The sequence below is a fragment of the Mobula hypostoma genome, chromosome 12 (assembly GCF_963921235.1).
Source record: "Mobula hypostoma chromosome 12, sMobHyp1.1, whole genome shotgun sequence".
In the NCBI taxonomy this organism is placed as follows: domain Eukaryota; kingdom Metazoa; phylum Chordata; class Chondrichthyes; order Myliobatiformes; family Myliobatidae; genus Mobula; species Mobula hypostoma.
The window spans coordinates 52,391,147-52,405,118 of record NC_086108.1 but is presented as its reverse complement, the minus strand read 5'-3'; the positions used below and the strand labels follow the sequence as shown (position 1 = coordinate 52,405,118).

The window sequence follows — 13,972 nt, the reverse complement described above, 5'->3', positions numbered from 1 at the left end:
CGCTGCAGAAGCTTTTAGTTACTGTGCATACAATAAATGACAAAAGTTGCATTTATCAGTCTGACATTCATACTTCTATACACCCCTCCAATTCACAAATTGCTGTTTTTGAGCAAATTCAAAATGAAGCAGGATGGGTAATGTGGCAATGAAGAAATTTACACATCAGGCATTAATAAAGCTCTCAAAATCAAAAATCTTAGAAGCAGCAACTAAACATCAAAATAAGCAAAACAAAAATGTGGAGCACTAGGTTCACATTTTATAAGTATTTCTGGATCCCTGGTGCTTCAATTGACAAGAAAGGGCAAATTGTACAGGGCTGCAGTTAGCTAAAAAAAAAAAGCCATGAAAGTAGCACTCATTTAACAAAGAGTAAAGAGCATAGAAAAATCATGGGGTAGCGTACACAGAAAAAAATCTTAGAAAGTAGAATATTGACCAGTATCTACGTACTAGCCAGTGGGATGACGAGAATAACCAATCTAGAAGCACAAACTGCAGCAGTAAGTTTGCTGTAATAAACAAATTACTGTCAATATGTCTGTCACTAGGAAGAATGAAAATTACATCATATACACCCAGTGGCCACTTTATTAGTTACCTCCTGTAAGACAATAAGATATAAGAGCAGAATTAGACCATTTGTTCCATTGAGTCTGCTCGGTCATTTCATCATGGCTGATCCAATTTTCCCTCTCAGCTCCAATCTCCTGCCTTCCCCCCATATCCCTTCATGCCATGACCAATCAAGAATCTATCAATTTCTGCCTTAAATATACATAAAGACTTGGCCTCCACAGCTGCCTGTGGCAACAAATTTAACAGATTCACTACCCTCTGGATAAACAAATTCCTCCTCACCTCTGTTCTGAAAAGACGCCCTTCTATTCTGTGGCTGTGTCCTCTGGTCTTAGACGCTCCCAACATCAGAAACATCCTCTCCACATCAGTGCCTTTCACCATTTGGTAGGTTTCAATGAGGTCACCCCTCATTCTTCGGAATTCCAGTGAATACAGGCCCAGAGCCATCAAATGGTCTTCATATGACAAGCCATTTAATCCTGGAATCATTTTTGTGAACCTTCTTTGAACCCTCTCCAGTTTCAGCACATCCTTTCTAAGATAAGGGGCCCAAAACTGCTCATAATACTTCAAGTGAGGCTTCACCAATGCCTTATAAAGTCTAACACTTTAATATTCTAGTCTTTTTGAAATGAATGCTAACATTGCATTTGCCTTCCTCATCACAGACTCAACCTGAAAACTAACCTTTAGGGAATCATGGACATGGACTCCCCAAATCTCTTTGTACTTCAGAATTTTGCATTTTCTCGCCAGTTAAAAAATAGTCAACCCTTTCATTTCTTCAAAGTGCATGACTGTACACTTCCCAACACTGTATTCCATCTACCATTTCTTTGCCCATTCTCCTCATCTGACTAGGTCCTTCTGTAGCCTCTCTATTTCCTGAACACTATCTGCTCCTGCAACTATCTTCATATCACCTGCAAACTTTGTTACAAAGCCATCAATTCCATCATCCAAATCATTAACATATAACATAAACGCAGACCGCTGTGGAACACCACTAGTCACCGGCAGCCAACCAGAAAAGGTTATTTCCACTCTTTCTCTCCTGTCAATTAGCCACTGTTGTATTCATGCTAGAATCTTAACTGTAATACCATGGGCTCATAGCTTGCTAAGCAGCCTTATGTGTGGCACCTTGTCAAAGGCCATCTGAAAATCACTTTGATCACTTTTCTTCCCCATTCTGATGTTTGGTCTGAGCAACAACTGAACCTCTTGACCATGTCTGCATGCTCCTATGCACTGAGTTGCTGCCACATGATCGGCTGATTAGACAGTTGCATGAATGAGCATGAGTACCTGATAAAGTGGCCACTGAGTGTACAACGCAAGCCAAGGCCTTCAGAGTTACTTAGGTGGTGAACCACTGGAATTCAAGTGGAGACAATATGTCCAGTTGACTGTTATGATTACAAGCAAACTCCACCATGATCATTGATAACTTTGGAGTGGGTAAAGAAGAGGTTTACCACGATGCTGCCTGGATTAGAGGACATGTGCTATAAAGAGGTTGGACAATCTTGGGTTGTCTTCACCGGAGTGACAGAGGCTGAAGGGAGATCTGCTGGAGGTTTATAAGGTTATGAGAGCAAGAGATAGAGAAGAGGAACAGTATCTTTTTCCCAGGGTTGCAATGTCTAATACCTGAGGGCATGCATTTAAGGTGAGATGGGGCAAGTTCAAAGAAGTAGTGGGGGGCAAGCATTTTTAACACAGAGAATGGTGCATGTCTAGAATGCACTGCCCAGGGTATTGATAAAGGCAGATACATTAGGGACTTCTAAAGTTCAAAGTAAAATTCATTATCAGAGTACCTACAACCCTGAGATTCTCCTTCCTGTGGTTAAACCTAGCTAGAACAGTAACTGTAAACAGGATCAATGAACAACAAGCTGTGCAAATGCAAATATAAATAAATAGCAATACATAATGACAGCATGAAATAGCAAAATAAAAAGTCCTTAAAGTGAGACCGTCAGTTGTGGGAACACCAGAAATAGAATGAGTGTAGTTACCCACTTCGTTCAAGGTTTTTGATGACATGCTGAATCTCCGCAGACTCCTGAGGAAGTAGAGGTGCTGTTGTGCTTTCTTTACAATTATATTTACGTGATGAGTCCAGGATAGGTCCTCTGGGATAGTGACACCCATGAATTTAAAATTACTGACTCTCTCCACCCCAATACTCCAATGAGTACTAGCTCACTGACCTCTGGTTTCCCTTCCTTAAGTCTACAATCAGTTCCTTGGTCTTATTGACATTGAGTGAGACCTTGCTTGCATTTACCCGAACTAAATCCTCATAATTTTGTATACCTCTATCAAATTTCCCCCTCAGTTCTTCCGTGCTTCTCAGCCACTCAGCCAAACTTAGTCTCCCACCTGTACGCTGACTCATCACCACCTCTGATACGGCCCACAACAGCGGTGTCATCAGCAAACTTGTATATCGTGTTTGGAGTTGTACTTAGCCACACAGTCATGGGTGTAAAGTGATGTTTTAAGAGACATTTAGATAAATATGAGGGAAATGGAAGGATATGGACATTGTGTAGACAGAAGAGATTAGTTTAGTTGGCTATGTGTTTACTAATTTAATTGGTTCAGCACAACATTGTGGGACAAAAGGCACATTCCTGTGCTGTACTGTTCTATGTTCTATTTTTGTAGAAGTTGCTTGATCATGCTTTCCAATGTTACAACTGCTATTAGGGAGCCTATAAACTACTTCTAGTTGTTTTTGTCAGTTGCTTTTACTTGGCTTCACACAAATTGATTCTACATTCTGACCTACATGATTAGTCAACACCATTCTACATTATAATTAATGAAGTTTTCATACAAATATTAATGCATCACCCTTACCAAAAGCAACAACGACTTACAACCAGCCATTCTCATTCTTACCCTGTCATGGAGGAAGATAAGTGCTTGAAGGATGTCATAAATTCCAGCACAGATCTCATCTGCAGAGACATCTTCCAGCACCATATGCAGGGGCTGCACTCGCTCAGTAACCAAGTGAATGCCATCAGCTTCAACTGTGCTCGATAAGAACCTCAGCAAGCATGGGTGACGCAAGGTTTTCAGATGCTAAAACAATATATGAAGAAAGGATCATTACTATCTCAAGAACCGTTACTTCAGTTTTCTAGATTAAAAATGCTTTTTTTAAAAAAAAAGCAGACAACTTCCAGGACCATATGCAAAATCAGAACAAACAGACAGTTATTAGTTCAGGAACAGGAAATATGTTAAGTGAAATCAAGTCAGCTTAGAATTTATTCTCTAATCACAAGGAGGTAATTTGTTCTGCATACCTATTACTTTCAGACCTAATAAAAGAACTGGGACAAGTAGCTCCTTGCAAAGATTAAAAAGCGTCATAGAACACTACAGTATAGATACAGACCCTTCAGCCCATCTAATCCATGCCAAACTGTTACCCTGTCTAGTCCCATCAACTTGCACCTAGACCATAGCTCTCCATGCCCCTCCCATCCATGCGCTTATCCAAATTTCCCTTAAATGTTGAAATCAGACCTGCATCTAGCACTTCCTCAGGTAGCTCATCTCACACTACCGTTTGAGTGAAGAAGTCACCCCTCAGGTCACCTAAACTCAGTGGAAAAAGCCTGCTTGCATTTCCCAGAACTATATCCTCATAATTTTGTATACCTCTATCAAATTTCCCCCTCAATTCTTCTGTGCTTCGGCAAGCAAGTCCAAACCTATTCAACCTTTCCCCATGACTCAAGTCCTGGCAACATCCTTGTACATTTTCTCTGTGCCCTTTCAATCTTATTGATATTTTCTGTAGGCAGGTGACTCGCAATACACATAGTACTCTAAATTAGGCCTCAACTTATACAACTTACAATATAATATCCCAACTCCTAAAATCAAGAAAACCACAAAATCATTCAATATCACCTGTAACTGACTATTTAAATTTTATTCTGGCTTGCAATTTGCAGTTTGTATCAAGTAAAAACAGTAGAAACTTGTAGGGCCCTCATGTCAGTAAAATGGCTAAATGCATTGGAAATACAAACATTAAGAAAGCTGAACTTTGGAGAAAATTAGTCATGTTGGAACAGCTATGATGAATTCATATGTATACAGCAAGAGAACCTTCCAATACAAATAAAACCATGAAAATGGGAATTACGTTAGTACAATGCTGGATTTCCAACACATCTACCCATGCAATGACAAAGCTGGAATTCACATTTACTGAGCCCTTTTCAATTAAATATCAGACGAAGGCTTGATATGTCCAAAGATCAGGAAGATTCATCCCGAAGCATTTTATATTTAAGATACATCTTAATAGTCAAAATTGATCAATAGTCAGCTGATTCACAGAGTACGGTAACAGGCAATTCAACCCAACGGATCCATGCCAACCAAGGTGCCCATGTAAGCCAATCCCATTTACCAATGTTTGGCCTGCACACTCCTAAACCTTCTCAATCCATGTACCTGCACATCATTCTTTAAAAATTGTTATTGCACCTACTGCAATAACTTACTGCAGTAGCTCATTCCGTAGACATATCATACTCCTAAAAAAAAGTTGCCCCTCAAGTTCCCATTAAAGCTTTTCCCTCTCACCTTAAATTCATGTCCTCTAGTTCTTGATTCCCCAACCCTGCAAAAAAGAACTAGTGTGTCCACCCTATATATGCCAGTCATGATGATTTTGCTCATACAGTTCTATAAGATTACCTCTCAGTTTCCTATTCTTCAAAGACAAAATGTCCTAGCCTGCTCAAACTCTCCCTATAAGTTAGTCCCTCAAGTTCTAGCAACATCCTCATAAACCTTTTCTGCACGGTCTCCAGTCTAATAATACATTTCCTAACAGCAGGATGACCAAAACTAACACAATACTTCATGTGCTGCTTCATCAACATCTTGTGCAACTGCAGCGTAACCTCTCAACTTCTATAGTCAGTGTCCTGACTGATGAAGGCCAACTTGCCAAAAGCCCTTTTAACGATCTGGTCTAAAAGTAATGCAATTTTTAGGGAAATGTGTAATGGAACCAAAGGTCTTTGTTATGCAACACCCTCCTGTATACTGAGAAAATCCTGCCTTGATTTGACTTTCCAAAATGCAACACTCATATGCATCCAAATTATACTCCATTTGCCGTTCCTCAGCTTACTTACCCAGCATTTCAAGTGTAATTTTTGCTGACCTTCTTCACTGTCATTGATACATCCTATTTTAGTGTCATTTGCAACCTTCTGACCACACCTTATACATTCTCATCCAAATCACTGACATAGAAAACAAATAAAAATAGCAATAACCCAAGGCCCACCACTAATCACAGGCTTCCAGTCCAACAAACAACCTTCCACCATCAATCCAACTGAGCCAGCACCCTCTGGATTCCATGCAATCTAACCTTCCAGAGCAGCCCATCATGTGGAACCTTATCAAAGGCTTTAACTGAAGTCCATATAGACCACATCTACTGCTTTGCCCTCATCAACCCTCTTGGTTACCTCACCAAACAAACTCAATAATAAGATATGATTTTGCATGCTCTAAGCTACCTTTAACATACCTGTCTTTCCAGATGCATATATATGTAATTCCTCAGAATCTTCTCCAGTAATTTATGTACCACAGATGTCAGACTTATTGGTCTATACTTTTTGGGCTATTCCTTTGCTCCCCTTCTTAAATAAAGGCACAACATTCACCATCCTCCAGTCTTCTGACAGTTCACCCAAGGATAATGGTGATGTAAATACCTCAGCAAGGTCTCAAGCAGTTTATTCTCTAGCTTCTCACAATGATCTTAGATGATACCCTGGAGATCTAAATATCTTTTCAGATATTCTGCTCCTCCTCAAATGTATTGTAACCTATCCCCAAGACATCCCAATAAATTTTCCGAAGATTCAAACCTTTCACATCTTTCTCCATGGTAAAACAGAAGATATGTTCATTGAGGACTTTGACCAAGCCCTGCAGCTCCACACGTAGGTGAAGTAACTTGGCTAAAACTTTGCTGGTGGCCGCAAGGAGAATTCACAAATTGGAAAAGAGAAGAATGTTTGCAAAAAGTAAGAAAACCAATGAGTTTGAAAGAGTATTATTGTGATGTTTTAATCAATATAGCATAGACAGTTTCCACTTTTGAAACTGAAACAACCATGATGAAAAATAAATCAGGAGCTAGTAAACAAAAGAAATATACTTCCCTGTTAGTATTAGAAGAATTGCAGGAAAACATCTCTCCAACCAGCTGTGTTGAGCATTATAAAATTACTACTACAAATCAAAGCTTTCTTATCAGTGATTGACTACTTTAAATTGCTCAACTCAAGGGAAGCCCCATATGGGCCAATATAGCACGCACCCCAAGCACAGCATGTTGATTGCAACGTCATTCCTAATGGCGCTTTTGCAAGCCAGACCTTTAAAACAAATCAAGATGTCAAGATGGTGTACCTATCTTTCGAACATCGCTTTCTATTAGCCTATGATACCTCAAAAGCATTTTATCTTCAAGAATTACTTCTGGCCTGTTGTCCAGAAAACAAGATGCAAAGAGTAGTGAGCCAAACGATCAGTGAATGAAGATTCATTCAATGAATATGAATGACTGGGATGTAAACATAATCATATTTATTATTACTGTTGTTTTGTGGCAGAAGTACATTGTGAAGACATAAAATTACATAACAAAAATAAATAAATAGTGCAAAAAAAAACTGAGGCTGTGTGTATTCATGGAGCGGACTAAACTGTTCCTGAATCATTAGATTAGATTATTAGATTATGAGGACACACAGTCCTCTTTTATTGTCATTTAGTAATGCATGCATTAAGAAATGATACAATATTCCTCCGGTGTGCTATCACAGAAACACAGGACAGACCAAGACTGAACAACTAACAAAACCACATAATTATAACATATAATTATAACAGTGCAACAATACCATAACTTGATGAAGAACAGGCCATGGTCACAGTAAAAAAGTTCAAAGTCTCTCAAAAGTCCCACATCTCATGCAGACGGGAGAACGAAGAAAAACTCTCCCTGCCATGCCCGACCACAGTCCAATTCTGAGTCGTCCGAAAACTTCGAGCCTCCGATCAGCCCTCTGACACTGAGTACCGAGCACCATCTCTGCCGAACGCTTCGACCCCAGCCTCCTTCACCAGCAGCAGGCAAAGCCAGGGATTTTGGGGCCTTCCCTCTGGAGATTCTCGATCGCACAGTAACAGTGGCAGTGAACCGGGCATTTCAGAAGTTTTCTCCAGACGTTCCTTGGCGCTTCTCACGTCTGTCTCCATCAAATCAGAATTGTACACGGCATCCTACTTACAAATATAATATCATTTCACCGGAGAGCTGCGCGCGCTGCGTCACGCCGCCATCTTCTCCTCCCACCATTTAAGAGTGGGTCTTCAGGCTCCTGTACCTCCTCCCCAATGGTAGTAATGATAAGAGGGTATGTCCCAGAAGAGTCCTGACTGATGAACACCTAGCAGTAAAACAGACTGATGAATATCTGGCAGACGTGGAATATCTAGCAGTAAAGTGCCGTCCTTCTTACCTACTACGGGAGTTCTCTGGGGTCATTTTGGTAGCAGGTATGATTTGCGGAGGGCTATTTCAACGGCGAAGAGACAATTTCGAACGAGGTTGCAGGCGACATCGGATGCACGGCAACTCTGGCAGGGTCTGCAAGACAATAATTCCTACAAAGCGAAACCCAATAGCATGAATGGCAACGATGCTTCATTACCAGATGAACTCAACGCCTTCTATGCACGCTTTGAAAGGAAGAACACTACAGCTGTGAAGATTCCTGCTGCACCTGATGATCCTGTGATCTACGTCTCAGATGTTAGACTGTACTTAACGAGAGTGAACCCTCGCAAGGCAGAAGGTCCTGATAGAGTATCTAGTAAGGATCTGAAAACCTGTGCCAACCAACTAATGGGAGTATTCAAGGACATTTTCAACCTCTTACTGCTACAGGCGGAAGTTCCCACTTGCTTCAAAAATGTAACAGTTATACCAGTGCCTAAGAAGAATAATGTGGGCTGCCTTAATGACTGTCGCCTGGTCGCACTCACATCGACAGTGATGAAATGCTTTGAGAGGTTGGTCATGACTAGACTGAACTCCTGCCTCAGCAAGGACCTGGACTCATTGCAATTTGCCTATCGCCACAATAGGTCAAAGGCAGACACAATCTCAATGGCTCTCCACATGGCTTTAGACCACCTCGACAACATAAACGAATGTCAGGATGCTGTTCATCAATTATAGCTCAGCATTTAATACCATCATTCCCACAATCCTGATTGAGAAATTGCAGAACCTGGGCCTCTGTACCTCCCTCTGCAATTGGATCTTCGACTTCCTAACTGGAATCCACATTAGTGTGGATTGGTGATAACATCTCCTCCTCGCTGACGATCAACACTGGCACACCTCAGGGGTGTGTGCTTAGCCCACTGCTCTACTCTCTCTATACCCATGACTGTGTGGCTAGGCATAGCTCAAATACCATCTATAAATTTGCTGATGATACAACCATTGTTGGTAGAATCTCAGCTTGTGAAGAGAGGGTGTACAGGAGTGAGCTATGCCAACTGGTGCCGCAGCAACAACCTGGCACTCAACATCAGTAAGATGAAAGAGCTGACTGTGGCCTTCAGGAAGGGTAAGACGAAGGAATACATACCAATCCTCACAGAAGGATCAGAAGTGGAGAGAGTGAGCAGCTTCAAGTTCCTGGGTGTCAAGATCTCTGAGGATCTGACCTGGTCCCAACATATCGATGTAGTTATAAAGAAGGCAAGACAGCGGCTATACTTTATTAGGAGTTTGAAGAGATTTGGCATGTCAACAAATACACTCAAAAACTTCTACAGTTGTACCATGGAGAGCATCCTGACAAGCTGCATCACTGTCTGGTATGGAGGGGTACAGGACCGAAAGAAGCTGCAGAAGGTTGCAAATCTAGTCAGCTCCATCTTGGGTACTAGCCTACAAAGTACCCAGGACATCTTTAGGGAGCAGTGTCTCAGAATGGCAGTGTCCATTATTAAGGACCTCCAGCACCCAGGACATGCCCTTTTCTCACTGTTACCATCAGGTAGGTGGTACAGAAGCCTGAAGGCACACACTCAGCGATTCAGGTACAGTTTTTTTCCCCTCTGCCATCCAATTCCTAAATGGACATTGAATCTTTGGATGCTACCCTACTTTTTAAAAAAATACAGTATTCTGTTTGTGCCCTTTTTTAAAATCTATTCAATATACGTAATTGATTTACTTGTTTATTTATTTTTTAATTATATTTGTTATTTTTTTCTCTGCTATATTATGTATTGCATTGAACTGCTGCTGCTGTTAACAAAGTTCATGTCATGTGCCAGTGATAATAAACATGATTCTTCTGAATGGCACTTCCCTGAGGCACCACTTCTTGAAGATATTCTCAGCAGTAAAGGATAGTATCCATAACCAACTCTATAACCCTCTGTAGCTCCTTGCGATCTTTTGCATTGTAGCCTCCATACCAGGCTGTGATGCAACCAGCCAGAATGCTCTGCACTGTACATCTAACAGAGCCCTTGGCATGCCTGCTTTGTGACTGCATCAGTGTCTTGGGCCCGGATTACATCTTCTGAGATACTGAACAAAAGTATGGATACTGTGCTGAGGCTCAAAAGATAGGTGGGAGAGTAAGCTGTGAAGAAGTGCAATATCCTTCAATAGAATTGATCCAAAACATCAAAAAAATTCCCAATTGATAAACACAGCTTAAACAATCACTATTTTTTATTTGCAATACTTTATATTTAAAAATAGGTATCCGCTAGCTATTCAAATGGGATAGTTTAAAAATGAAATATATTCAGCATTCTCCATATTTCAAATGTAAGAAATTCACCCAAAGTATGTTAGCAAATTATTCAAATTTAAATACACACACCATGAATGCTTAAAGAAATATACGGATTAGCTGCTCAATTTATCAAAATATCCATAGCTGAAACACAAAGTAATTAATTGCTTTCCAAACTTTTAAAGGTACATAAAGATGCAACATGGAGCTTCCTATCAGAGAAGTCAAAATCTAAAGGCAACACCATGTAGGGTAGCATCAATACTATTTTCAAAACCTATTTCCTATTAATTGCCAAGTTCAATGCAATGCAAGGAAATAAGCAATGGCTTGATAAATTACTAGGTTAAGTTTTCTCAATAACTTTACAGTTTTTTTCATTGTACTGGGAAATGTAAAGCTAGATTATAAAGTAAAAGTAGATTATAAAGCTTCAATACAAAGAATTATATTTTTGTGAAATTGGCAGTAAGATACAGAAGGCAAATCTTCACAGCCACGATTCTTTACCTAACTGAGCTAACCTTTCAGATCAAACAAAATCTTTTGATAAACGATATAACATTTACTTCAGGAAAGGAACAAAATAATTTCACAAACATAGATTTCTACTGCAGGAATAGTGCTGGTAAACAGGACTCCACCCTTTTGGTACAGAAGTGGTGTACAATTCAAAGTTCAAAGTAAATTTATTATCAAAGTATATACACATTACCATATTCAACCCTGAGATTCATTTTCTTGCAGGCATACTCAATAAATCCATAATTCAACAATAACCATAATAGAATCAAATAAAGACCACACTAACTTGGACGTTCAACCAGTGTGTAAAAGACAAAAAACTGTGCAAATACAAAAAGAACAAACAAACAAACAAATAAATAAATAATGAGAACATGAGATGAAGAGTCCTTGTATGTGAATCCATAGGTTGTGAGAACATTTCAGTGATGGGGAAAGTGGAGCTGAGTGAAGTTTTCCCCTCTAGTTTAAAAGCCTGATGGTTGAGAGGTAGTAACTGTTCCTGAACCTGGTGGTGTGAGTCCTGAGGCTCTTGTACCTTCTTTCTGATGGCAACAGCAAGAAGAAAGCATGTCCTGGATGGTGGAGGTTCCCGACGCTGGATGCTGCTTTTCTGCAACAATGCTCCAGGCAAATGTGCTCAATGGTAGGCTTTATCCATGATGGAGTGGGCCAGGATGGATTTTCTGTTTGAGGCCATTGGTTGTGATGGAGGGCCAGTCAATATATTCTCCACTACACACCTATATAAGTTAGTCAAAGTTTTAAACGTCATGCCGAAACTTCGTAAATTCTGAAGAAAGCAGAAGTACTGCCGTGCTTTCTTCGTAATTGCACACATGCTGGGCCCAGGACAGGTCTACTGAAATAATAACACTGAGGAATTTAAAGTTGCTGACCGTCTCCACCTCTGATCCTCCAATAAAGACTGGCTCACGGACCTCTGGTTTCCTCCTTGGTCTTGCTGATATTGAGTCAAAGATTATTGTTATGGAACCACTCAGCCAGATTTTCAATCTCCCTTCCATATGTTGACTCATCACCACTTTTGATGCGGCCTATGACAGTGAAGTCAAGTTCAGCAAACCTGAATATGGTATCTGAGCTGTGCTTAGCCATACAGTCACAAGTGGAAAGCAAGTAGAGCAGAGGGCTAAGCACATAGCCTTGCGGCGCACCTGTGCTGACGGAGATCATGGAGATGTTGCCAATCTGAATTGACTGGGGTCTTCAGATCCAATAGCATAAGGAGGTATTGAGGCCAAGGTCTTGGAGTTTATTGTTTAGTTTTGAGGTGATGATAGTACTAAATGTTAAGCTGTTGTCAATAAAGAGTATCCTGATGTATGCACCTTTGCTGTTCAGACGTTCTAGGGTTGAGTGAAGAGCCAATGAGATGGCATCTGCTGTGGACCTATTGCTCTGGTCGGCATACTGGAACTGATCCAAATCGCTTCTCAGGCAGGAGTTGATATGCTTCATCACCAACCTCTCAAAACACTGCATCACTGTGGATGTAAGTGCCCCTGGACGACAGTCATTGAGGCAAGTTATTACTTCCTTCTTAAGCACCACTATAATTGAAGCCTGCTTGAATCAATTGGGTACCTCAGATTGCCAAAGCAAGAGGTTAAATATCTCAGTGAACAGTTCAGCCGGTTGATCAGCATAGGTTTTTAGTACTTTCAACAAGGAATACTTGATGGTTATATTGTGAATCAGACTTTCCTTTCCCTACTTAGGAGGAAGGATGAATTGCTCTCATTAAATGGCAAAGTTGCATTATGTTATCTCAGGAGTTAACTAATCCAATGCACTCCTGCCTGGCCTCCTTGGATCTACCACCTGTAAACTCAAACTCAAAGTTCTGTGGTTGTATCATACCAAGTCTCTATATGTTCACTAATTCACAGTACATTTGCTACCAATGAAGTAACAATTAATTCCCAGGTCTCCAACCTTAAACTTTCAACACTCTTTCTCCTTCCACAGAAGCTGACTGATCAGAAAGTTATGAAAACAATTACCTGCAGGTTTTGTTTTGTTTCCATTTGTATTTCTCATTTTCAAATTTGATCTTCCCCCACCTTCAATCAGTCATGATTTTAGTCGTACTTTGACAAGCATGCCTTCAACCTTCGCAAATGTGTCATTAAAATTCTTCACTATTTTCACATGAAGCCACACTTACTTTGGCAATCTGAACTACAGTGTACCCTCAGCCTTCTGGTGTGCACAGGGAATGGTGACCGTAGCAGCAGCTGAATGAGGAAATGCTCAAAAAAAAATTACAGCGCACCACAAACACCATAGTTGTAACTCTCAAGGCTAACAAAATATAAAATAAATCAAATGAATGACTGTATTCATCACTATATGAAGTGTCAGATCTTTGAAGAGGATGCAATTCACGCTGCACCTGCCTTGGCGTTGCTCACCTTTGCGGCCTTGTTGACAGTGTCCTCATTACCCCGCTGATAGACGAACACGGATGCCAGCTGTTCTTCGTCCAGCGTCGCTCGGTATACGCTGAGACCACCGGGCAAGGTTACCGGCGGCTCTTCCAGACGGGGGGACCTCGCCGCACTGCTCTCCGCTCCCATGGCCGTCTGGCCGGAGAGCCAGATAGGCAGCCCGCCACTAGGTCCGGGAATAAGATGCCAGTCTCCCTCTAACCCTTCTCCACCCTAGACACCGAACCACCAACGGCATACGTCCGGCTGACCCGGAACCACATGCAGCACTCGGTCGGCGATCAATCCCAGTGCCACAGAGAAGCATGCGCGGTGCAAACTTTGGGTCCGGAAGATTTGAGAGTGCTGTTGGTGGGCAGTGGGCTGGGCAAGGGCGGACTTCCAGCTCTCTCACGGAGCACCGGTGTCCCAAACTGACTGGTTGATCTCTCACAAAGGACTGGTAGTCAAAGATAATGGCTAGTAATGTTTAATGGCGAT

The 13,972-nt window shown here is 41.1% G+C and overlaps 1 protein-coding gene across 5 annotated transcripts in view; it reads right to left on the bottom strand.

Moving 5' to 3' along the window:
- Positions 1–13,732, bottom strand: part of scyl3 (SCY1-like, kinase-like 3) — a 44,496-nt gene extending 30,764 nt beyond the window's left edge. For all 5 annotated transcript variants that reach the window (XR_010019891.1, XM_063064105.1, XM_063064106.1 and 2 more), the window contains exons 1-2: positions 13,457–13,732; positions 3,502–3,687 (exon numbers count right to left, since the gene is read on the bottom strand). Coding sequence is in view for 4 of the 5 variants with exons in the window: in XM_063064105.1 (XP_062920175.1) it covers positions 3,502–3,687; positions 13,457–13,621 (351 nt within the window). In the remaining variant the exon portion in view is untranslated. The remainder of the gene's footprint in view (positions 1–3,501; positions 3,688–13,456) is intronic.
- Between the last annotated feature and the right edge of the window lie 240 nt (positions 13,733–13,972).